The sequence below is a fragment of the Panulirus ornatus genome, chromosome 10 (assembly GCF_036320965.1).
Source record: "Panulirus ornatus isolate Po-2019 chromosome 10, ASM3632096v1, whole genome shotgun sequence".
NCBI lineage: Eukaryota > Metazoa > Arthropoda > Malacostraca > Decapoda > Palinuridae > Panulirus > Panulirus ornatus.
Window position 1 is genome coordinate 28,577,940 of NC_092233.1, and position 24,816 is coordinate 28,602,755.

Consider the following 24,816-nt stretch of genomic DNA (forward strand, 5'->3'; position numbering starts at 1 on the left):
CATTTCTATCAAACCAGACGCCTAGTACACACCCTTGACCATTCCTGGAACCACATCGTTCCTCCTGAATCTTATGGTGTGTGCATGCCACCACCCTTTTCACTCACCATTTTCCCATACATTTTAACAGGTATACTCAACAGACTTACACTTCTGTATTTCGAGCATTCACTTTTGCCCTCCTTACCTTCATCAAATTGCACTGTACTGGAATTCTGCCAATCCTCAGACACCTCATTCCAGCCATATATACAATGACAAATCTAACTAGCCAATCAACAACACTATCACGTCTTTTGTTCAGAAATTCAACTGCAGTTCCATCCACTCCAGCCGTTGTGTCACGCTTTCACAGTTTCTTTTCTTTTCACAAAAACATTCTCCATGACTCTTGATCTTCATACAACCTGTGCCAGGCATCCCACATCCATTATCCTATCGTTTAACACCTCCTTCCAGTACATTTTCTTATTCTCTCTGAAGTTCTCCCATGCTCTCTAACTCCATCTCTCATTTCTTTTTTCTCCTTTAGCTCCTGCACCTTCTTGACCTCCTGCAACTTTCTCTTGTACAATTCCCAGTTACTTGCACTCCTTCCCTGCAGGTTCCATCCATACACCTATCTTTTCCCATCATCATCAAAATAACTTCCTCATCCCACCATTCCATGCCCTTTATCATACGCCCACATTCTGCATACCACACTTAAGCCCTGATACTTTAAATACCTTCCACGTTTCACCAACTTTCCTTGTTTCATTTACTCTAAACTTTTGCCAATCTTCACTCAATCTCTCTTGGTATTTCTGCACACAAACCTCTTTTCTAAACTCACTCACTCGCTCCCTTCTTCCCAAACGTTACATTGACATCCAACAACCTCTCCTCTGCACACTTACCAATTGGTACAATAATCAAGTTATGCCAGTTGATCCCAACCCCATTCATCCATGTATATTTACGTAAAAACTCTTTTTTTTTTTCAAGCCAGGTACTTCCAACCACCGATGCTTTTTTCATCACGACTTCACGAATTTTTCCCTTAGTTATACTTGCAACTACTATATCACCAACTGTTGCATTCACACCTGCCACAAGCGTACTTATGTGCCGGTGGATTAACCAATCATTCATTCGCTCTGTTATCTTGACCTCTCAAACCTCACTCCACTTCAAACTTACCGCAGCGTACTATCTTCCTGGCCACCCTATTACTCCCCAACTCCCGGCTCCACCTACCCCACATGATAAACTTCCTGTATCCACTGGCAAACTCTTCATTAAATATGCGTCATTTCCTGCCTGGAGATCCGCCTCCACGCCAAGCGGGTCGAGGTGAGGTACTACAAAAGGACCTGGACACCCCTCTCTGCTACTCAGTGCGACTAGGACCATCAGTGACTGAGGACGACGCAGGAGACATTACTTAGTGAGGACTACAAGTTCAACAAGACCCCCGGCGCTACCTGTCAGTTGACGAGGAGAAATAAATGCTGTGACGTGAGAGGGTTTGATAAGAGTGTGAGAGCGTTAGGGCGGAAGGCAGTTGGCGGCGAGTGCCAGTGAGGTCGACACATACGTTGAAATTGTCTGTGGTGTGATAGCTTGGGGACACGACGTAACTACCGGCTATGGCTGCTCTCCTCAACTACTGGACTCTCCTCATCTTAGCAGGTACGTAAATAATGAATGTTTGTACGTAGCCATTAAGGTGTGGCATGTACCTCAGGTGTTCCGACACCCTGATTGAAGAGCATGTCTAGAATCGAGAGGATATATACCTATTTCTGAATCGTGTTGTGTCTGAAAGAGTGTGTACAGACCCCGAACTACCACTCTTGTACCCCAATAGTCGTTCAAGTTTGCAAACTAGACCTGTAATCATTCTCAAAGAAGAAAAATGTTAGGATCTTTGGTCCATTTAGTGTTCTTGGCTACGTGAGGCATGGCGGTTGACGGGTGTCACTCAGATTAAAAGGTTCATCTCAGGTTTATACGGATCGGTCCGGTGACTCGGCGTTAAGCCAGCACGTCTGTGATGCCTGCCTGAGCCAGGGGACGAGAGCAGGTCGTGTGTGCCTACCACAAGTGTGCTGGACATGTCCAACAGCTGTGTCTGCGTCAGTTAGTCCAGCCTGGTCAGTTTAGCCTTGTCATATGCCACCCAGGAATACCTGTGGCATTCAGCACTAGCAAGTGACTTTTTTTTTTTTGACATTGGAGGATCCAGACACGGACAAAAGTCCAAATCACGGACGGGTCTTAATTGAAAGGTAGAGAGGTTAAAGAGAGGAAAACATAGACAAGGGACCGTATTCATAGATTTTAGAGGAAGTGAAAAACCTGTATCTTAAAATGTGCCAGCTAGGTCATAGTTATTGGGAAAGACATGAGAGGGTAGAGAGTTTGATATCTGTGACTTGACAGACGCCCTGGACTTTTGAGCTCACCAGAGCCTTCGGTAAACTAAGAAGGGAAACTTGTGCCTTCTGTCGTGTGTTTCCTGGACCTCCTGTAGACGTTACAAGCTGGATGCTCCGCCCTTGCTTGTCGGAAGCTCCATCATGAGGATTATACAGAGTTTGGTCTGGTCAGATGCGTCACTGTTGGTGTAACTGTCGTCTTCAATCCCATTCCAAGTTGATGAGACCAGAAGTCATTCATTACATCCATTTTCTATCGTTGTAGTTTGAGAATTATGATATGAATTATAATCCTTCCATCACCACATTGTACATCCATGTAACTTGATGTTGGGAACGTTCGTATTCTGACATCACTCACAATGCCCGGGATTTTGTTCATTATCATTTCCGTTGTTTATGTAACAGTTGATTACTGGCTCGTACTCGGTCGATTTTGTTGATAGATATCCCTGTGGGTCACCTCCGGTAGCCCGGAACATTCTCAAACCAGAGCTGACGAGACGGTACCAGGATGGTGGCCACTCCTAGCTGACGAGACGGTACTAGGATGGTGGCCACTCCTAGCTGACGAGACGGTACCAGGATGGTGGCCACTCCTAGCTGACGAGACGGTACCAGGATGGTGGCCACTCCTAGCTGACGAGACGGTACCAGGATGGTGGCCACTCCTAGCTGACGAGACGGTACCAGGATGGTGGCCACTCCTAGCTGACGAGACGGTACTAGGATGGTAGCCAATCCTAGCTGACGAGACGGTACCAGGATGGTGGCCACTCCTAGCTGACGAGACGGTACAAGGATGGTGGCCACTCCTAGCTGACGAGACGGTAATAGGATGGTGGCCACTCTTAGCTGACGAGACGGTACTAGAATGGTGGCCACTCCTAGCTGACGGACGGTACTAGGATGGTGGCCACTCCTAGCTGACGGACGGTACTAGGATGGTGGCCACTCCTAGCTGACGAGACGGTACTAGAATGGTGGCCACTCCTAGCTGACGGACGGTACCAGGATGGTAGCCACTCCTAGCTGACGGACGGTACTAGGATGGTGGCCACTCCTAGCTGACGAGACGGTACTAGGATGGTGGCCAATCCTAGCTGACGAGACGGTACTTGGATGGTGGCCACTCCCAGCTGACGAGGCGATCTTAGGGATGATGGCCACTCCTAGCTGACGGGACGGTACTAGGGTGATGGCCACTCCCATCTGACGGGATGGTACTAGGGTGAGGGGCCACTCCTAGCTGACAGGGCGATCTTAGAGGTGATGGCCGCTACTAACTGACGGGGTGATCTTAGAGTTAATTGGTGCTCCTAGCTGATGGAGCGATCTTAGTGGTAATGGCCACTTCTAGCTGATGGGGCGATTTTATGGGCGATGGCCACTCCAGGCTGAGGGGACGATCCTGGGGTGCTACTCCCTTGAACTGTCATGACCCCAGACATCATCAGGGTATATTTAAGATGTTTGCTGCTGGGTGATTGAACATACCCGGAACGGTCGTTAAGAGGATTGTATGAAATTATGGTCACCAGTGCGTAAATTGGCACATATATCTCACATGTCCAGATGGGGGTGAGGACAGAGGCACATATACCACTCCTACCTACATGTACAAGACGGTACACATGAACACACACACTTGCATATGCTCAGGTCGCATGCACGTACACAAAACACATCCATATGTACAGGAGAGTTCACAGCCAAGCACATACACATACACAGTCCTCCTGCATGTGTGTGGATACATATATAGAAGTAAAGACATGGTACATAGATATAAGGCTTAAGGAAAGGGGCAACAGGGTCGTAACACTCTCCCTCTTACACAGAAATAGCATTCACTCACACACACACACACACACACACACACACACACACACACACACACACACACGATCACCTAGAACTCGTCCGGAAGTTCAGACGAAAGCAACTTCACCATGCTCGCCTCCATTACCTCGTGCTCCCTCGTCCCCTAGTTGCTTTTCGACACTGAATCTTGAGTCACACCATTCTGTCCACAGTAACAACCTCCGTGATGCAGGAAGTGCTCCTGCCTACACTGGTCGTCATTTGGGTTGTCTTCTGAAGAAAACCATGTCTTTTAGATGGCGTTTATTGCCACTGATTGTGTGCCTTAATCAGAATATTGAGTCGATTACTGTAATTGAAGATGACAAGCGATCGTGCCAACTGGACCATTATCTTAACGGTGACATCCATAGGTTCAGGTGCCAGCTTGTTAGCAATGGCTCAAGCAATTGTTGCTTTCAAAACACTAGTCATGGGTCCTGGTGGTGCCTGTATAAGAGGGTTGTCCATCATGATGGTGTCACCAGTCCATCGAATGATGAATGGCCTGCCTTTGTGAGACAAACATAAGAAGGTAAAGAGGTCCACAATTTAGCTGTGGAAGGGAAGAAGCAAACTACGGGTCGGCTGATCCTTGAGTTGTCAACGTTATCTCAGTGTATGTGGGATGTGGGCGGCCCGTCGCGCACCGCGGGACTCACCCAGAGGAGGCGGTACCTCCAACACCCGGCACTACAGAGCAGAAGCCACAGTGATATCTAGACAACAGGGAACACCATCAATGGGATAACATGTGGATTAAACTCCATGATGTGAAACGTTATATTTCTGTGTCCAGATATCTCTATGTGTGTTGAAGGATGCTGAGTGGAGAGAGGTATTCACCTGAGAGATGATGTCAGCGTCTTCATCAGTCTTCACTGCTGAGGGATGTTGTCGGTGGAGTTGGAGTTATCACTGCTTAGGCAAGCTATGCGTCTACTGATCTGTTGTCACTGCTGAAGTACGCTTTCATTGTAGAGAGTTGTCGTCACTGTCGAGGTACGCTTGCACTGTACTGAGATACGTTTTCACTGTAGAGAAGTATGCATTTGGTGTCCAAAGGTGTTGACACCTGTGATGGAGGATATCACTGTTAGAGTTTGCGTCACCGATGGCTATGTTGTCATAGGTGAGGATGTTGTCATCCTCAGACATGTTACTCATAAAAGTGTTATCATCACAGGTGCTATCAGTCTACGGGATCACGCATGTCTAAAGATTTCGTCAGCGGACGAACGGCAAATTCCAAAATTAAGTAAGGCAGGTCACCTAGATAAGATAGATAAGCGAGAGAAGCCAGCGTGTGGAGAGATCAGTACTGTGTAGGGGCGCAGAGCAGCACTGAGTTCTGTATCAGGAGTATAAGTTATCAGTTCATACACGCCTGATACATCCTGCTACAGTTGGATACAGCGGAAGATCACATAGCACTCGCAGAACTGGCAAGGTCTTATCGATTACTCTTGCCGGATGGTGGGAGGTCGATGGAGGAGGATGAGGAATCTACCCCCAAGAAGGACCCGGTGACTCGGCACGCACACCTGCGCCTGTGACCCATCGTAATCATCGCCAGCGCTGTCGTCCAGGTGTCGGCCGCGCACCCAGCTTGGCCTCGCATCAGTGGGGTTGGTGTTCATCGTTCCTGATTTAGCGAGTTTTTCTACCAGGATAGAGGAAGAGGGGGAGATAAAGATACGATATCACAGCACACGTAACGTTCCGTACCTACGTTACAAAACGCATAACACTGTGTAACATCTGCATACCACATAAGAGGAAAATAAAGAATTATAAAGGAAACCTAACTCTGAGTTACCGTAGAATGGTGCGTGCGAGGGCTCAGCAAAAGCTCTTGCAGGCAGCTAACACCTCACGACAACAGCGAACACAAAACCCAAGGCACCAACAGCAAATACGGACAGCAGAAGACCTGACCCAGCCTACTAGCTAACACCAGCAGCGAACAACTAGACTAAACATGAATAGATGATCAACGCAAACAGGCAACACTCTACCCTCACACCGCCATCCTTCCATACCCGACATGTCTATTAGTGTTTGTTTATCCTTTATTGTCGTGGGATGCCATGACGTCACCAGGCTATCGACCAATGAGGGATACCGTGAAGTAACCCAGGCCCTCAAACATTGAAGGATCCCGTGACGTCATCAGGCTTTCTACCAATGATGCCTTGACAACCCCAGACTAACCACCCATTAGGAAATTGATTATTGATCAGATACTCTTCCCTTCTGCACACAAAAGCGTCTCCCGCTTTAAAATTCCTGGCCGAGCGTCGTGTATTAATGATGTGTGTGTGTGTGTGTGTGTGTGTGTGTGTGTGTGTGTGTGTGGCTACACTTGTTAGACAGAGGATGAAGAACTGTGGCGCGAGAACTGAAAACAGTCAACGTCACAAGGACCAGGACGATGGAGGCAAATCAAAGAGACGGACTTTAAAGATAGGAAAGGTGAAGAGTTGAACGTGGAGCGAGCGTTGGTTGATTAACTCCCAACACCTGTCCTGCTCCCACACACACACACACACACACACACACACACACACACACACACACCATAAGCCCAGCATGTGTCGTTAATGACACCTGCACTGCCTCTTAGTCAGAAACATTTACACTTATTCACACATCCACTCAAACCACCAACACTACCACTTGCACCCACCTATTACTGCCACTCGTAACCATTAACATTACTACTTAAACCTGATTTTACACCAATGTGCACAGTCGTGTGTGTACATGGGTGGCTGTATCAGTGTTGCTATGACGATGTGCCTCTTCTCTGAATATTGATAGGGATATAATGATAATGATAATGACAAGGATGGAATCAATGATAAAAGTAGCAATTATCCATAATAATGATGATCATAGAATGACAATAATGATGATGAAACATTAACAGTAACAATGATAATAACTGATGATGATAATGATAATAACTGATGATGATAATGATAATAGTAATGATAACTAACAATGATTAATGATAAGTAATTAAGTAATTTTCTCATCCTCCACGACCATCCCCCACGTCCTAATCCCCGATCTTGTGCTGTGTTTTTCCCTGCGCTCCCGCCAACCCTCACACACACACACCCACGCTCTGCTACCCGGTCCTCATCTTACCCACACACCCAGTACGTTTACCACGCTACCCTCACGCCCGCTACATGGTCTCCCTCCTCTCATCCATCCACCAACCATATGGCTTCCATACCCTAACTTGCCTCTTACTCTCCCTTGCTCTCCTACACACACTCACACTGGGTACTTACTCGTCCTATTCTCATGAGTATAATTGCTACTACCATCACTAATCGCCAGTTCACTATCTGAGTCTTAACTGCCACAATTAATCTTTCATTTTTCCAGATATTCATTTTTTCATATAATTAGTCTTATCTTTATCTTACATTTCAATACAATGATGACATCGAACAGAAAAAACAGAATTTTGTGGTTATGATGTAACTATACATCTGGTGGGCGAGTCAAACACAACTGCTGGTACAGTATACAGTTAAATGTCTACGGTCAAACAAACGCGCTAACATACACAAACAGAGAGAGATTCACATACCCCGCAGACGGCATCATGTTACGTACACACTTGACGCTGGACATACAGATAACGCTAAGATACGTCGATGTAGTATATGGCTGAATGATCAGGGCTCCCTTAGTGTCGAAATAACGCACCGATGTTTTTTTTTTTCGTGTGAGTGTACGTGTGGCGTAGTTTGCTTCGAGGTTTGCTCACCTGAGCTGGCTGTTAACGTGTCGTTATCATACGAGACCACGTAATGCTTGGCTTGCTACTGCATCACGTAATTACTACATCGTTGTTGACGACACTGGGTCGTTCTGTTGTTCGTTTCATCCCCTACACTGCTAAGTCTTAGAAACCTTGACCTTCTAATCTCTCTACTTTCCTATTACTGTACCTACGATCTGGCCTTCTTTAAAATAGCCGGGATTTTTCCTCTCCACACCCGAAAAATTATTTGATTTTTTCTCACTTTCTCTAAATTCTATTATGTCTTCGTCCCTTTTTATGTTTCGATTAAAGTCCGGCCGCTGCTATGATGACCGAGGGGTGAGGATCAGGCTGTAGGATCTCTTATCAGGAGGGAAGGAGGGAGGAGGGTTGCCATACCACACTCCAAGTCAGTAAGAAGCGGCTGACTATATGACTGAATTGTGCCGGCAAGTTTATTGTGCATCCCAGGCTCATCTTGTGAGCGGGAGCGCAAAAGGAGTACAAGGGGTCACAATGGGTCTTAGTCAGATCTCCTGTGGCTTGATGTTACACAAGATGCTACAATTTGTATTTCAGTACATGCATTACATAGTTTCATATGATAAGTTTTACGGACTACATGCAAAAGTAGATACAAACTTAAAATTTCATGTATCTTGTTATTAACAGTAAGGTGTGACATTTCTTGTATGATTTCTTTAGATCTATCCCTAAACGGTTCTCTTTTTTCACATTCTAAGACATAGTGATCTAGTTTGTATACAATCTTTGACCACAAACTTGACAATTCACATGATCAATATTTCCAGTAAGGCCAAAGCGCCTATAGTACCTATAGCCTAGCCTTAGTCTAGCAGTTACAACATGTAATCTGTTGATCTTATTACTTTTTCCATATACATGTTTTACTGTACACGTTTCACCGAGATAGAAAATGTTTCTACTTATGCTTATCTGAACTCGTCTTCGTGCTTCAAAGGTGTCAATTAGTTTCTTTCTAATTGCAGTTTTGAGGCTATTAATTGGCAACCCAATGTTGTTTTCAGCATCACCTTTAAATAAGTGCAAGTTTGGTTAGAACATCATCTTTGTCATGCTCACAGAGGCCTGTATGAGAGGGAATCCATAACAATTTGATTGGAATCCCTTGATCAATAATGTCTTGAGTATTTGTGTCTGGCTTTATGAGGGTCAGACTGACCCTGATAACCCAACAGCCACCCACCGACCCCTACATCTTCCCTCACTCACCCACTGCCTTGTTCTGTTTGAATAGTAGTCATGACGTCGTTGGTCACATACGTCATGGAATAAGTGATCGCCGTTGCAAAACTAGCAGACGACGAGGTCATGAGGATGTGCTGTCATACAGTCAGGCATCAGACCTCATTGTTGACACAATACATTCTATACGTGATGAGAGAGTCGGATGTGGAGGTGATTTGTTGTGTTGTGCCGCATCCTGGCCGACCCCCGCACACCACCACCATCACCACAATCGTAGCTACAACCTCACCACCGTCACAGGTCCGTCATCACCAGGACTGTCATGAGTGACAAGAGATCGACTCTTAATGCTGAAATATAGGGCAAGACAGGAGGAGGTAACTGTAGTAGATTCTTCCTTCGGCGTCAGAGTCGAGACAACAGGAGATACATTTGCTCCCAGACTGAAGTTGGAATATTCAAGATAGTTTCTACAACACCAGCTACCCAATAAGATCCTGCCTTCGTTCCTTTCCCCCTTGGATGGGGTATGATATAACCTCATGCCTGCAACTTGCAGCAGGTGGCGTGCACGTCGGGTGGATCCTGTCATGGAGCCAGACCCCACTTCCTGTTGCTTACCCTCCGCCAGTATAATACGGTACCGTCCCTCTGGTATGTTAATTTCCTCCGGAGCTTTACGTAACCTCAGCCAGGTACTTTACTGAAGGAACGCAAGCAGACGACTGGGTCAATACGAGGCTGCTTGTGATAGTGGAATAGATTAGAAACACAGAGATGAATGTTGTAAGAGTTGGAGTGTAAATATATGACTAAAGAAAACGGTTAATTTATACGTAACTAAGAAGAGGCAAGAAATATCAGTCGTACTTGAAGGGAGATATTTCTCGTCTGTCTTTAAAAGAACTTATGATGTTGCTTTCACCTACTCCTGTTGGGAGATCATTCACATTAACAGATCTGTTGAAGAAGATATCAATTAGCGTCATTCGAAGTAAATGTTTACCCATACTTTTGTATCCATAACCATACGCGGAATCAAATTATTTTAGCCTCAAACAGATGTCAAGACAGTGTCTCGGATGATTTTGAATATCTGAATAAACTTACCTCGTAAACTTCTCTTTATTACTGTATTGCTTAAGTTGTTTGGCCGATTCTCATAGAAGATTTTTCTCAGTTCGGGAATCGTTTTAGTCGCTCGCTTCTGCACGCTCGCAATTCTATATGAATATTCATTCTTAAGTTGATGACTAAAACCAAACACAGTATTCAAGGTGGAGATGCACTAGCGAACTGCCAAGATTGAGGGAGGTGTCCTAACTTGAAATTCCAAATCCCTGGGGAATACTTCCTGATAATCATTCCCCAGAATAACCCTATCCACACACCATGGAAGGGGAGGAAGATCAGGTCACATCAGCAGACCTCACTGCCCAGCTCCTCACCATGGGGATTATCGAAGCCGCGCCTCACTCCTTCCTGTGTGCATCCAAGGACATCAACACTTGTATCTCCCTTACTCTGTCTGAGGATGTAATAAACGAAAGTACTCACCGTTCTTCTCTTTCCACTGGTGATTCTCCATATATCTCTTCATGGTGTGTGTGTGTGTTCGTGTGTGTGTGTGTGTGTGTGTGTGTGTATACACACGTGTTACTAAAGTTAACCACAAGTTTCCTGTCTTCCACCGATGTACAGCTGTAAATATCTCATAATCCAATTCGTCGCACTTGAATATCAAGCCCGGCAACACAGACACTTCACGAAACTTCAAAAGGAAGATATTTGTCACGTGATGTATATGAATTTATATAGTAGACCACACTTACAGCGAGCCATCCTCTGTCACAGGTATGGCCTGCACCTGCACGGCTCAGCAGGCGCAGTTCGAGAACCACCTGGAACACTTGACGGGTGTCCGTCACCCTGCCGCCCTTCAGAACAAACCCTTGGTCGATGCCCGCGACTACATTAAGAACCAGTTCCGCCAGTACGGCCTCGACCTCCACGTCAGCTATTTCAACACAACCATCATGGTCAACAAGGAGGAGAAGCAGGTAAGACACATGACTCTTTTCTTTCTTAGAACATTTCCAAGGTATGAAACCCTTTGTCATCTTCCTTTTGATGAGGATTGACCAACCCTGCCACCATGTTGAGGGATCTGTTCAGGTCTTGCTGAAAGACTGGAAGATCACAGTGTAGGATGGGTTTGTATGGCGAGGACCTGGACGATGTGGTCGAATCTAAATATTTAGGAGTAATGTTTGGCAGGGATGGTCGTGGGAAAGCTGAAGTTGAAAGGGAGGTCCTGCAAGGAAGAAATACTGGAAGTACATGACTGAGGGTCGATGCCAGATCGAATGCCATGAGTGAGGATCGGAAAAAGTTTGTAGTAGCTGTGTCTTTGTGGAGGTCCATGTTTCAGTTCAGCACACTTAGCATAGGTTGTGTGTGTGTGTGTGTGTGTGTGTGTGTGTGTGTGTGTGTCTGTGTGTGTCTGTGCAATTTCAGGTGATGCACATACCGAATTCACCCATGAAAACTGGAAACGGAGTTGATGATGACAGACACATCTGTCGATAGACAGATATGATCTTGTTAATGCTCCCTTCGGAAAAGTGTTCCCCCTGTAATGACCGTTGTCGTAGATAACAGCTACGGTGGTACGTCAGCAGATGTGATGGAGGTGGCATGGCCACAGAACCAACACACCGTGCAGCACGCCACACCAGCTGCCTGATGATTACTCTAAACATGTGTTTGATGGACGTCCAGTGTATGACAGGAACGATACCTCGTCACCATTTGTAATATTCTCTTCTGAGGACACTTTGTCGCACGAAATCAGATGGAATGATTGCTTCCAGTTGCTTCCAGTAACACCAGATTTAGCAATCTTGTCTTTTCTCTCTTGTCTTATTTTTACAACAGGTTCACCCACGCTTAAGCTTTCTGAACGTCTTTATATAGTGTTCTACGCTTCCTAGGTTCGCGGAGAAAACATTGTGGGCGTGGCTAAGGGCCCGCAGAGCGGGGGTGTGCTCTTGGTGGGGGCCGACTACGGCACGAGCCTCGTCAGGTCGCCCCTGGAGGACAATGGCGCAGGCGTGGCGGTCATGTTAGAGGTGGCCAGGAGCTTCATGGAACAGATGGGCCCCAAAGGAGCTTTTACGCAGATCAAGACCGTTGTCTTCGCCGCGTTTGACATGAACACAAGAGAATACGTAAGTTGTGTCTAAGCTTCTGACGTCATTTTAAAGATTGGTAAGCTGAGGTGACAGAGAAATTATTCTTAAGCTGGAAATTGAGAACGATGGAAATTGCTGCTTTAGTTGGGTTGTAATTTGTTTCTCTCCTGCCACAGGAAGGGAACCACCCAGGCCGTCCCGGCTCCTACTACTTCCTGCACCAGTGGCTCTGGCCCTTCATCAATCAGTCTGTCGACAACTTCTCTGGAGCCGTCATCCTCGACTCCATCACCAAGTTCAATCGGAACATCAACTCCCAATTCCTCCCAGCTGATTTCGCCGTGGTAAGGGCCTCCACACTGGAGCACAGGTTTTATGCATCATTACCACACGTTATGTTAGCATTGCAGGTAGAAGGAAGTAAGTCTATGATTAAGCCTTAGTGAAAGATCGATTTCTGTTAAGTAGCAGCGCAGGAAATGGTATTGTCAGGTTCTGTAGAGATAGATCACAGGTGTTCAGTGTCTGCTCCGACTGTTGCTATATCAACTGATCTACCTTTGCTTGTGATCTTTTCACCTTTTTCACCTAGGATGTGATCCTGGTGCGCGCGGCCATACTGGGAATAGCGAGTAGGTTCTTAACCCCATATCATGAGTCAGATATCGTATAACAGCCCAGTGATAACACTTTCTGTCTCTATAGCTTTTAGCTTTTGACGAAATTAGTCTGTCTCATATGTGTCCGAACAGGAACTTAGAATACGACACTTTTTACGTGATTTACTCAACATATTATGATTAAAATCCTTGAAAATGATGAAAATTATGTATTTTTATCTGGATGTGTCCATGCTTGATGCAAACTATGATTTTGATTGTTGACGTCTATGTTTCCCGAAAAACTTTCGGCTCAGGTAAATCCACAAACTATACTGTAACGCTCAAGTTTATAGAACAACACAAACCTCCAGTACGTACGTGGGTAGTGAGTGACCTAAGCTGAGTCCTAGGGCGAGCGTAGTGCATGATGTGTGACCCTCCACCACCTACCTTCCACACAGGCGTTCCCTGAGGCGAACGAGCGCATCGCTGCCGACAACAAGAAGGGAGACTTCCTGGCCTTGGTGACCCGCGGCAACGAGGCCAACCTCAACCTCAACCAGGCCCTCAGCCTCAACTACAACAAGGTAAGGCACACCTCTATCTCCCCTCAGATCACTTCCCCAGTCCCCTCACTGTCTCCTCTGATCACTTCCTTAGTCCCCTCACTGTCTTCTCTGATCACTTTCCCAGTCCCCTCACTGTCTCCTCTGATCACTTAGTCCCCTCACTGTCTCCTCTGATCACTTTCCCAGTCCCCTCACTGTCTCCTCTGATCACTTCCCTAGTCCCCTCACTGTCCCATCTTAGGTCCTTCCCATTCCCCTCACTGTCACCTCTGAGGACCTCCTCCACTTCCCTCACTCTACCTTGTGATGATCTCTCTCCACCAGAACCGCAAGTCGCAACTGATGCGGCTGCAGGAGTTGATCATGAAGGACGGGGTGACTTTAGGCAACGCGAAGGAAATGTTCGACCATCAGGCTCACATCCACTTCTGGACCTTCCTACCATCGGAGGAGAACAGGCCACTCCCAGCTATCCTCCTCACGGACACTGGTGGGTACTCTGAGCTCCCGAGGACAGGGACAACAGTTACACCTCCCTAACGTGTATCACTGGTTATCTGTCACTGGTTACCTGTCTATGTATCACTTCTTCTGTCTCTTGGACAGTTTTGTATCAATCTACTTACATGTGTATCTACTTTGTATATGTACATACTGCTAGACTGTTCTCCAGTCTCTATGTTAATTCCATAGACCAACATAGACAGGCTAGTGTACATTGTCTAACAGGGTCCATTTTTCGTCTGCCAGTTGCATCCTCATCATCCACAGTAACTAACATCCTCTGTCCTGCAGAGGACGTCTTACAAGACTGCAGACAGAAGGGGAGACTTGCCAAACTGCATACAGAAGGGGAGACTTGCCTATGTTCATGCTGGTATCTGCTACAGTGCTTCTTAACCGAGTAGATTATCAATTACTTATCCAATAATGACAAAAGTATACGATACCGAACATCTTTGTTCTGAATGCCATAAACCTATACAGATACACAAAGAAAGAGTTCGCTGTAATCCCCTTTGGTAAGGCTTTACTTGTAATTTCATCATATTCTCTCTAAGGTTCAGTCCTCTGTTATTAACGCTACATCGCTAATGCGGGAAATGACGAATATGTATGGAAAAAAAAATACAGAATCACTGTTAAGAAATTGAAACACGGGATTCCTGAGCCAAAACATAATCTGGAAGCAGGATTCACAAATTTAACTTCAACATTTGCCGATAAAAGAAAATTGAGAAGTAAACTTTAACAAAGGAGCACTAAAAGATTCAGAATGTTTTATGACGTAGCAAATGGATTTCAATGCAGACAAATGTAAAGTAATAGATTTGGACGCCAAAGATTTGAATCATGAATATCAGATGTTTGGTAGAACACTTTTAGAAGTACAAGACATTGTTGTGATTGTTAGCAATGACTTAAAATATGCAAACAATGCATAGTAGCATGTATCTAGGTCTAGAAATATCTTAAGGGAACTCGGTACAGAGAGATGTGGTAGTACACGAATCCACTCAGGATTCTTGTGCTTCCTTCTTAGAGTGAGTCCTACATTTATGAAGTCACGTATTTGTTGTGATTTTCAGCATATGTATATATATATATATATATATATATATATATATATATATATATATATATAGTGTGTGTGTGTGTGTGTGTGTGTGTGTGTGTGTGCGCGTGCAACCCCTTTAGTACAAACTATACCTTGCCCAAACCGCAGCCACTGAAAAAAGAGGGAAAATAGTGATTGTAAAGGACTATAGAAGAATAAAACACCATGATTGCTTCAGACATTTGCAAAGTTACTCTTAAAGTGGATAGATTATAGCAAGGTGGAAAGACTAAGGAAGAAGAGAATTCCACATCATCTGTGGTAGATTAAAGGAGGTAACATAACGGCTAACCCTCGCGTGGCCGATCTCCCTATACAAACTGTCGGAGGCAAGCAGTCAGTCAGGTGCCGCGGGCCCGAGGCTTTAGTGACTGGGACACAGGCATCTCACAGGAGAAGTGGCTGAGGTATAACACGTAGAACAGAGAGCGGGTATCAACATCATGTCAGACATACAGGGAAGATTAACGAGAGATAACAGGAGAGTTCATAAGGCGGACTCCCTTTGATTCCACTCCGGCTAAGATGAAAAGCCGCTTCAGGCATACTAGCAGCACTTCATACTGGGACGAATAAGACTCCTGTATATAATGGGGCAGATGCTCGTAAGAAAAATAATTTCTTTTACTCCTAAAACCCACTTATTTATTATTAGCCATAACATAATCTAGAAGGAGGATCCACATTTGCCGATAAAAGAAAATTGGGAAATAAACTTCAACAAAGGAGGACTAAAAGATTCAGAATGTTTTAGACGTAGCAAATGGATTTCAATGCAGACAATTGTAAAGTAATAGATTTGGACGCTAAAGATTTAAATCATGAATATCAGATGTTCGGTAAAACAGGATTAGAAGTACAAGAGACATTGTTGTGGTTATTAGCAATGACAAAATATGCAAACTGCATAGTAGCATATATCTAGGCTTGAAAATATCAGGTTCGACAGTTTGAAAAATAAACTCTATTATACGTCCTAGTCAAACTTTATCTAGAACATGGTGCTCATGTTTGGCTTCCAAACTTGATCAAAGACGAAGAAAATGCGAGAACAATTTAATAAGAGAACAACAAAACTAATTACATCACCCCGAAATAAGTTTTACGAAGAAAGACACCATATGAATTTGCACTTTGTAAAATTCATATGATAAATTCCATGATACCGAATCCTTTCACCAACATCAACAAACGACAATGTCTTCGAGGCAGATTCAGTGACAAGATGTAACGATATAAAGGAAGAAAGGATGGTGATGTAATACATACTAACGTGGGCAAAAGTTTTTCAGCTGCAAAGCTGCAGAACACTGGAATATTGTGAATAGCCGCAGGGTGTTGACAATGGAGAGCGTATCAATATCTTAGAATCACGACGAAACAAATACTTAATGAAATCAATAATCAGTAAATACATCTATTCAAGAGGAAAAATAAATATTTCAACTTCTTTGAAGCACATGACCTCACATATTTTTTTTTTGTATTTCAGTTTTGAGCTTTCTCCCCAGATCATCCCCACAACAATTTTCTCATTAACACTTTCCTTTAAAATTTTTATGGCATTATATTCTCTACATAATACAAATTATCCATCCTCGGATATTTTCCTGCCGGCTGTTATGCCTGCGGGGGTTTTGGTGGGGAAGTGCCTTCTGTTTTACTATCCTATCTGTCACTGATAAGATTAGGAACTCAGGATATTATTACGGTACTCCAGCAGATAACCTCTCCCTATCTCTCCCTCCTATGTACTTCCATACACACCACCACCAGCTTTGGGAAAGCAGGTTCTGTGTTGTTCATATGTGGCGCCTCCAGGAAAGAATTGTAGGATATGGTTATGACCAACCTTATTGCAGGAATAAAATGTAGAGTTGTGAAGTTCGATACTAAAAAGGTTTCGTTATAAGATGAAAGGAATTACGCTTTGCATAATCTGTGTTTTCCACCAAGTTTGAAGCCTATTCTCGAATTAACAATAGCATATATGATTAAAAAAAAATGCTCATATAAACATTACCACTATATGATTCTTGTAACATTCTTCGTTAGATATATTGCTTAATAATCTAGAGAATTACTATGGTTAGGAAGGCCTACATGCATAGTGAATGTATGAGATCTTAGGATTAATTTTAGTACCTGAAGATGGCGTTAATAATTTTCGTTTAGTGAATATGACTTGTCGGTGACGACCATGATAACCCTGACAAGTTGATACGCCTGTCAAACAACCGGCCAAATAATCTAGTATGTCCTAAAGCACAGGTAGTCTAAGTACCATTATTATTATTATTATTATTACCATTATTATTATTATTATTATTATTATTATTATTATTACCATTATTATTATTATTATTATTATTATTATTATTATTATTATCATTACCATTATTATTATTATTATTATTATTATTATTATTATTACTATTATTATCATTATTATTATTATTATTATTATTATTATTATTATTATTATTACTATTATTATCATTATTATTATTATTATTATTATTAGTAGTAGTAGTAGTAGTAGTAGTGGTAGTAGTAGTAGTAAGAAACATTTTTGTTGCAGATGTGTACCGAAGGTCGAGTGAGGAGTGCCACATACCGTGCTCTGCTCAGGACTTCCTCACCAACACACGGAAGGAAATCCTCGGCCACACCTCCCAGGCTGTGGCTCACACTCTAGCCGACCTCCAGGCTGAGCGCAAACCTAGCGGTGAGTTGTAGCGCCAGCAGTAGTGGTAGTAGTGATAGCAGCATTCACAATTAAGTTCATAGTTGAATCGAAGTTAGTGTCTTCATCTCACTAGGTAGGTTACATATGGTGTTAAAAAAAAAAGCATACCTATGTTTAGTCGTCTATTTCACCGTGTAAAACATTTTGACATGTAAATATGCACATGTAGTTCCGACGATGATTTCCATGTGAAAAAACAATTGCATCCGTGAGAAATATCTGTGGCGATGGTGAGCTGAGGAAACTGACTAGTCCAGTAGAATTTCGTCCATGAAATGTGGTTGTGTTAATCAACTGACACAAGTTATGTTGCTCACCAGTATTACCAACACCCCCACCACGACAACCAAGGGTCTGGCGTCACTCATTTTATATGATTACCGTGAAGTCTGTGTTTGGCCTCACAAGGACATTACTTAGCACTTTGGCTAATTCTGTAGTTTCATTGCCACTCAAACCTTCTCAGACATTGGGTAATTTGAACCACTTTGACGCTGTTTCAGTAGTTACTCATTTGTTTACATCGCATCAGCTTCGTAAACTTCACGTTAAACAGAAAGATTGTGATCTCTTGGTAATTTCTCTAATGATATTCAATAGAATCTCTTTTTTGTCTTGTTTTACTTGTGTCAATTACTTTGTTAAAGGAACAAAGATCTTAGTCAGGCGTCATTTAGTAGCATATACATGAATTGTTTCCTGTTCTTATTGTAATAATGTTTACCTTCTGTAAGCGTCCATCAATGTTGCTAGGAAAATGATAGACATGTGTGAAACATATATTGAAGGTACAGTCTAGTTCGTTTAGCCTTAGTAATGCCCTGTGACTCCCTTACCCCAGTGTTGCCACAATGTTGTCAAGTTCGGGTTACTAGGAACAGTTTTTTATAAAGTACTCAAATTAGATCATATTTTGTTAACGAAAGACTCACTTCCTACTTTTTTCCTGATATAATAAGGTAGGCGTATGCGTATAAGAATCAAGGATATTAAGAAAGAATTAGATTTTCTTGGGAAAGTCAATAGATATTGTATTTGATGAACACTGCTTAGGATTCTGTGAATGTGGACAACGGGAATTTATCGATAAGTAGTGTTAATTAAGACAGAGCGGTGTGTGTGTGTGTGTGTGTATGTGTGTGTGTGTGTGTGTGTGTGTGTGTTTTCCTAGTTTTGACCTACGCGCCCTTTATAACCTCATCGTAATCTCTCTCTCTCTCTCTCTCTCTCTCTCTCTCTCTCTCTCTCTCTCTCTCTCTCTCTCTCTCTCTCTGTAGTAACATAACAATTAGGGACAAAGTTACAGTGTACCTGACGACCTTTGTTAGCTTCGACTGGTCCTTGTTACCACAGGGTTCACGCATTGTCCTGTCTGAAATCCCCAAATACTTTATTGAACCACTGAACATTGGAACTGATAGTTGGATCAGCTGGATCATATGTACTCTGGTGTTATTCTGTTCCCACAATCTTACTGGCAGAAGTAAGTTGCTGGGTGCTGAGTTGTGAGGCAGTATGTGGTTCCAGTAAAGTATGTGACTCCCAGGGAAGTTTGTGGTCTCCAGTGTAGTATGTGATTCATAGGGAAGTATGTGGCTTCCAGTGTAGTCCGTTGCTCCCAGTATGATAGATGGTTGTTCCCACTTAAGCATAAGGCTCCTGGTGAAGTATGTGTGTCTCCAGTGAAGTATGAGAACCGCCAGTGATGTATGTAGGTCATCACTGAAGTATGTGGCCCCCAATGATACATTTTGGTCCCCAGTGAACTGTGTAGACCCCCAGTGAAGTACGTGGCATCCAATGAAGTGTGTGGGCCCCCAGTGAAGTATTTTGGTCCCCGGTGAAGTGTGCAGCCCCCAAGTGAAACGTGTGGTTGAAAATAAATTATTTTGCTCCAACTGATGTGTAACTATTTTTTTCGCAGAGAACGGCTCTTCCATGACAGCTGTTCCCTCGCTGCTCATGTCCACCCTGCTGTTGGCTGTCTGTCTTCTCCTCTACTGATGGGAGGACACATTCTACGCTGCGACTGAAAAGAAACATCTGTGCTGTGCTGTCTCTCTGTTGTCGGGGGGGGATGAGAAACTGAGTTCTGTAGTGTAATGGAATACCAGAAGCTGTGCCAAAAACAAAAATCGAATCTTCACAGTTCAGTCTGGACTTTCAATGACTGACTTTTTCTCTCTCTTTTTTAGAAATAAGACCAAAAACTTATGACCTCATCATTTATTGCTACTGATTCCTTAGGCTGGCGCTTGAACCTAGGTTGGATCATTTTAGTATCTTTACTACACCCTGATCTTCGCTAAACTACACCTTCACTACACCCTGATCTTCACCAACGTAACATCTTCCCTACGCCATCATGTTCGTTAGACCTTTATCTTCACCACACTCTCATCATCACTACATCATCACCATCATCATGACATCATCGGCCAGCCTTGAACATAGCTTGCATCATTCTGTGTTCACCATGTTCCTCTTCATCACACCCTCATCATTACAGTGCTTTCATCTTCACTAAGGACGGCCGGCCATGAACTGTGTTCTCCGTACTTTCCTTCCCTACCTCTTCGAAGTCAATGACCTTTGACCTAATCATTACGACCCTGTGGGGTCAAAGGTTAACTCTTTTCCCACAGATAACACAGAGTATCATTATTTACATATGAATTACGATATGTCACCAAGTTGCAAAAACATTGATGAAAACCAATCAGAATCAGGAAGCCACTCCATGTTTGCAGCCCAGAGTTGGTCCACTCCATGTATGCAGCCCAGAGTTGGTCCACTCCATGTGTGCAGCCCAGAGTTGGTCCACTCCATGTATGCAGCACAGAGTTGGTCCACTCCATGTGTGCAGCCCAGAGTTGGTCCACTCCATGTATGCAGCACAGAGTCGGTCCACTCCATGTGTGCAGCACTTGGTTGGTCCACTCCATGTGTACAGCACAGAGTTGGTCCACTCCATGTGTGCAGCACAGAGTCGGTCCACTCCATGTGTGCAGCACTTGGTTGGTCCACTCCATGTGTGCAGCCCAGAGTTGGTCCACTCCATGTATGCAGCACAGAGTCGGTCCACTCCATGTGTGCAGCACTTGGTTGGTCCACTCCATGTGTACAGCACAGAGTTGGTCCACTCCATGTGTGCAGCACAGAGTCGGTCCACTCCATGTGTGCAGCACAGAGTCGGTCCACTCCATGTATGCAGCACAGAGTCGGTCCACTCCATGTGTGCAGCACATGGTTGGTCCACTCCATGTGTACAGCACAGAGTCGCTCCACTCCATGTGTGCAGCACATGGTTGGTCCACTCCATGTGTACAGCACAGAGTCGGTCCACTCCATGTGTGCAGCACATGGTTGGTCCACCCCATGTGTGCAGCACAGAGTTGGTCCACTCCATGTGTGCAGCACAGAGTTGGTCCACTCCATGTGTACAGCACAGAGTTGGTCCACTCCATGTGTGCAGTACAGAGTTGGTCCACTCCATGTGTGCAGCACAGAGTTGGTCCACTCCATGTGTGTAGCACAGAGTTGGTCCACTCCATGTGTGTAGCACAGAGTTGGTCCACTCCATGTGTGTAGCACAGAGTCGGTCCACTCAATGTGTGCAGCACAGAGTTGGTCCACTCCATGTGTGGAGTGTGTAGCACAGAGTCGGTCCACTCCATGTGTGCAGCACAGAGTCGGTCCACTTCATGTGTGCAGCACAGTTGGAGTCTCACCCTAGCGGGCGTGTGGCGCAGGTGGGAGCCACGGTGAGAAATGCTTAACAAGAACTTAACCATGAACAACTGTGTAGTGCCAAGCTACATCATAGGGCCGTCACGGCTGACGGCTGACCAATTATGTATAACCTTGCGTTGTTTTAGCCTCACTGAGTAGTTTTGTGTAATGTTGTCATTGGCCAATTGGAGATAGTTTCATGTTTACTCTGAGCTACTGATTGGTTCGGAATTCTCCTACTGGTGAGTGGCCGTCTTGTGAATGAATGACAGTGTTAGCTGGTGAAACGAGTGTTTCGTCTGGTCTGTGATGTACAAAGGAAAGGGAAGAAGACGGAGTGTTTAGCCTGGAAGACGTGCACACCAGAGACACATTTGAGATTTGAGACAACAACAAACCATTGGATCCCTCCCAGACTGATCTAATATAATGCCTTTCAGACCCTTCCACCAAAGACCATGTTTCCCCTTTTGTGGTCGTCGACCTGTTTGGGATTCTCTGAGGGCACGGGGAAGATGAGCTGTGTTCAGATAGCGAGTGACGAACCTGGTGGCACTGTTGCCAACCACAGGATGAAGTCAGCAACATATTCGCTGAAGTATATTGGACATGACCGTGACCATCAATAGGGACCGCCAGATGTCAGCTGTGACACAGTAGGTCATCGAGGTCGTAGATGTGTCGTGTCCTGGTTAACTCTCATCCATATATGACTGATACAACGGTTAATGTTCCCTCCCTACACTGTGACTGCTCCTGCTACAGACATTAGACTGTGAGGCTCGAGCGATGTGCTGGTGGATAGATTCGATCCACGTTTTGTGGTTTGGCAGGACGCGCTCCAACCCGAATTCTGTTGTGTTGTAACTCTATACTGAATATAGATGTTAAGTCCAGCTCACAGTCGTACAGGCCTTTCTTTCAGCGTTGTCCACGAGCATCGGGAAATGATTTGCAAACTGTAAATCTGGATGTGTGTACATCTGGATGTGTGTACATCTGGATGTGTGTACATCTGGATGTGTGTAAATCTGGATGTGTAAATCTGGCTGTGTACATCTGGATGTGTGTACATCTGGATGTGTGTAAATCTGGATGTGTGTACATCTGGATGTGTGTACATCTGGATGTGTGTAAATCTGGATGTGTGTACATCTGGATGTGTGTACATCTGGATGTGTGTAAATCTGGATGTGTGTACATCTGGATGTGTGTACATGTGGATGTGTGTACATCTGGATGTGTGTACATCTGGATGTGTGTACATCTGGATGTGTGTACATCTGGATGTGTAAATCTGGCTGTGTACATCTGGATGTGTGTACATCTGGATGTGTGTAAATCTGCATGTGTGTACATCTAGATGTGTGTAAATATGGATGTGTGTACATCTGGATGTGTGTAAATCTGGATGTGTGTACATCTGGATGTGTGTAAATCTGGATATGTGTACATCTGGATGTGTGTAAATCTGGATGTGTGTACATGTGGATGTGTGTACATCTGGATGTGTGTACATCTGGATGTGTGTACATGTGGATGTGTGTACATCTGGATGTGTGTACATCTGGATGTGTGTACATCTGGATGTGTGTACATCTGGATGTGTGTACATCTGGATGTGTGTACATCTGGATGTGTGTAAATCTGGATGTGTGTACATCTGGATGTGTGTACATCTGGATGTGTGTAAATCTGGATGTGTGTACATCTGGATGCGTGTACATCTGGATGTGTGTACATCTGGATGCGTGTACATCTGGATGTGTGTAAATCTGGATGTGTGTACATCTGAATGTGTGTACATCTGGATGCGTGTACATCTGGATGTGTGTACACATGTCGTAGAGCGGTCATAGACCTGGACGTAGGTGATGACGTCGCTCGTCCCAGTGGGTGAAGAGGAGAGTACCATGTTCCGTTCATCAGTGGATAGTCAGTGTACATCAGCAGTGGGGGGCATCTCGCCACAGTGTTCCTAGCCAGGCTCTCCTGTCCCTCCCTTCTGCACTACGTTCATAACTGTAATGTTGTGTATGTTAACCTTTAGCTTAACCTTTCTCTTCCTAATTTCTTCTTCCTTCACTGTGATCTGCCCCAAGTCCCTCCCGCTACAACTGTCCCAACCCAGGAAGGGAATTCGAATCCCGTTGCCAAAATTCTGATTCTCTGTTGTTCTGTATATCGTCAAGCACCTGTACCTAACCCATTGTATCATTAAATATTCCTTCAGCAAACCACAGTTGTATTCATTCTACCTTATACTGTTACATCAGTAGCGAAAGTACTCATTATAACATTCTTTATTAGATCTGTGTCATAGGATCAGTTGCGGGGCAATGTCCAAGTATCGCCCATACAGTGATTTTTATTCTTTGAATTTATGAATATTCTGATGTTTATTAATGTACGTGAATTGTGATTATCTTTTCACTGCTGTTGTAATGATACGTCTACTGTTATCGCACTGATATTTTCACTGATCTACACTTCTCAAGGGGTCGTACCTCACGCCAATATTATCATGCTTGCTGTTCAAAGAATTCTATGTTACGAGTTGGATAAATAAGAATGATTACAAGTTATAAATACTTTTACTCTGTTTTGAAAACCACGAAATACATAGATGAACCACCAACAGCTCACGAGAGTGACGACCCTGGGGGAGAGTCAGCTTGAGGTAGGGCTAACGCGTAGAGGTAGAGTGAGGGAGAAGAATGAAAGAGTGAGAGGGAAGGGCGATGCGCGGGAAATCGGTGAATGTAGACGTCTGTCAAGTTAGGTTGTTATCGTCTCACTAACCACACACCATAACATTGCCATTACGCAGTGCAACTCACACTTGCTGTCGCGCTAGCCTGGAACCTTCACACCAAATGATAAACACCCACTTGGTTGATGCACTTCAGTCATCGCAAACCTACGGATGTCAACAGTTTTTCCGTGTAGTTTCCTATTACTTGTCTTTCCTGTTGACAAATCTCAGAAACGTACGAATGTTCTCTCATAAACTCTGTCCCTAGTATGTAGGATGAGGCACAAACATCCG

At 44.3% G+C, this 24,816-nt stretch overlaps 1 protein-coding gene across 1 annotated transcript; it reads left to right on the forward strand.

The window, feature by feature from the left end:
* The first annotated feature begins 1,363 nt into the window (after nt 1-1,363).
* On the forward strand, nt 1,364-24,004 carry LOC139750867 (uncharacterized). The gene is made up of 8 exons (XM_071665672.1): nt 1,364-1,674; nt 11,158-11,363; nt 12,297-12,533; nt 12,674-12,841; nt 13,561-13,686; nt 13,993-14,158; nt 17,868-18,014; nt 19,960-24,004. The coding sequence occupies exons 1-8, from the start codon at nt 1,632-1,634 to the stop codon at nt 20,037-20,039; spliced, it is 1,173 nt and encodes a 390-aa protein (XP_071521773.1). The 5' UTR covers nt 1,364-1,631; the 3' UTR covers nt 20,040-24,004.
* Nucleotides 24,005-24,816: the final 812 nt, after the last annotated feature.

Coding starts and splice junctions, on each gene's coding strand:
- LOC139750867 (XM_071665672.1), top strand. CDS start 1,632: ATGGCTGCTCTCCTCAACTACTGGACTCTCCTCATCTTAGCAG. Junction 14,159..17,867: donor TATCCTCCTCACGGACACTG/GTGGGTACTCTG, acceptor TTTTTGTTGCAG/ATGTGTACCGAAGGTCGAGT. Junction 18,015..19,959: donor GGCTGAGCGCAAACCTAGCG/GTGAGTTGTAGC, acceptor TTTTTTTCGCAG/AGAACGGCTCTTCCATGACA.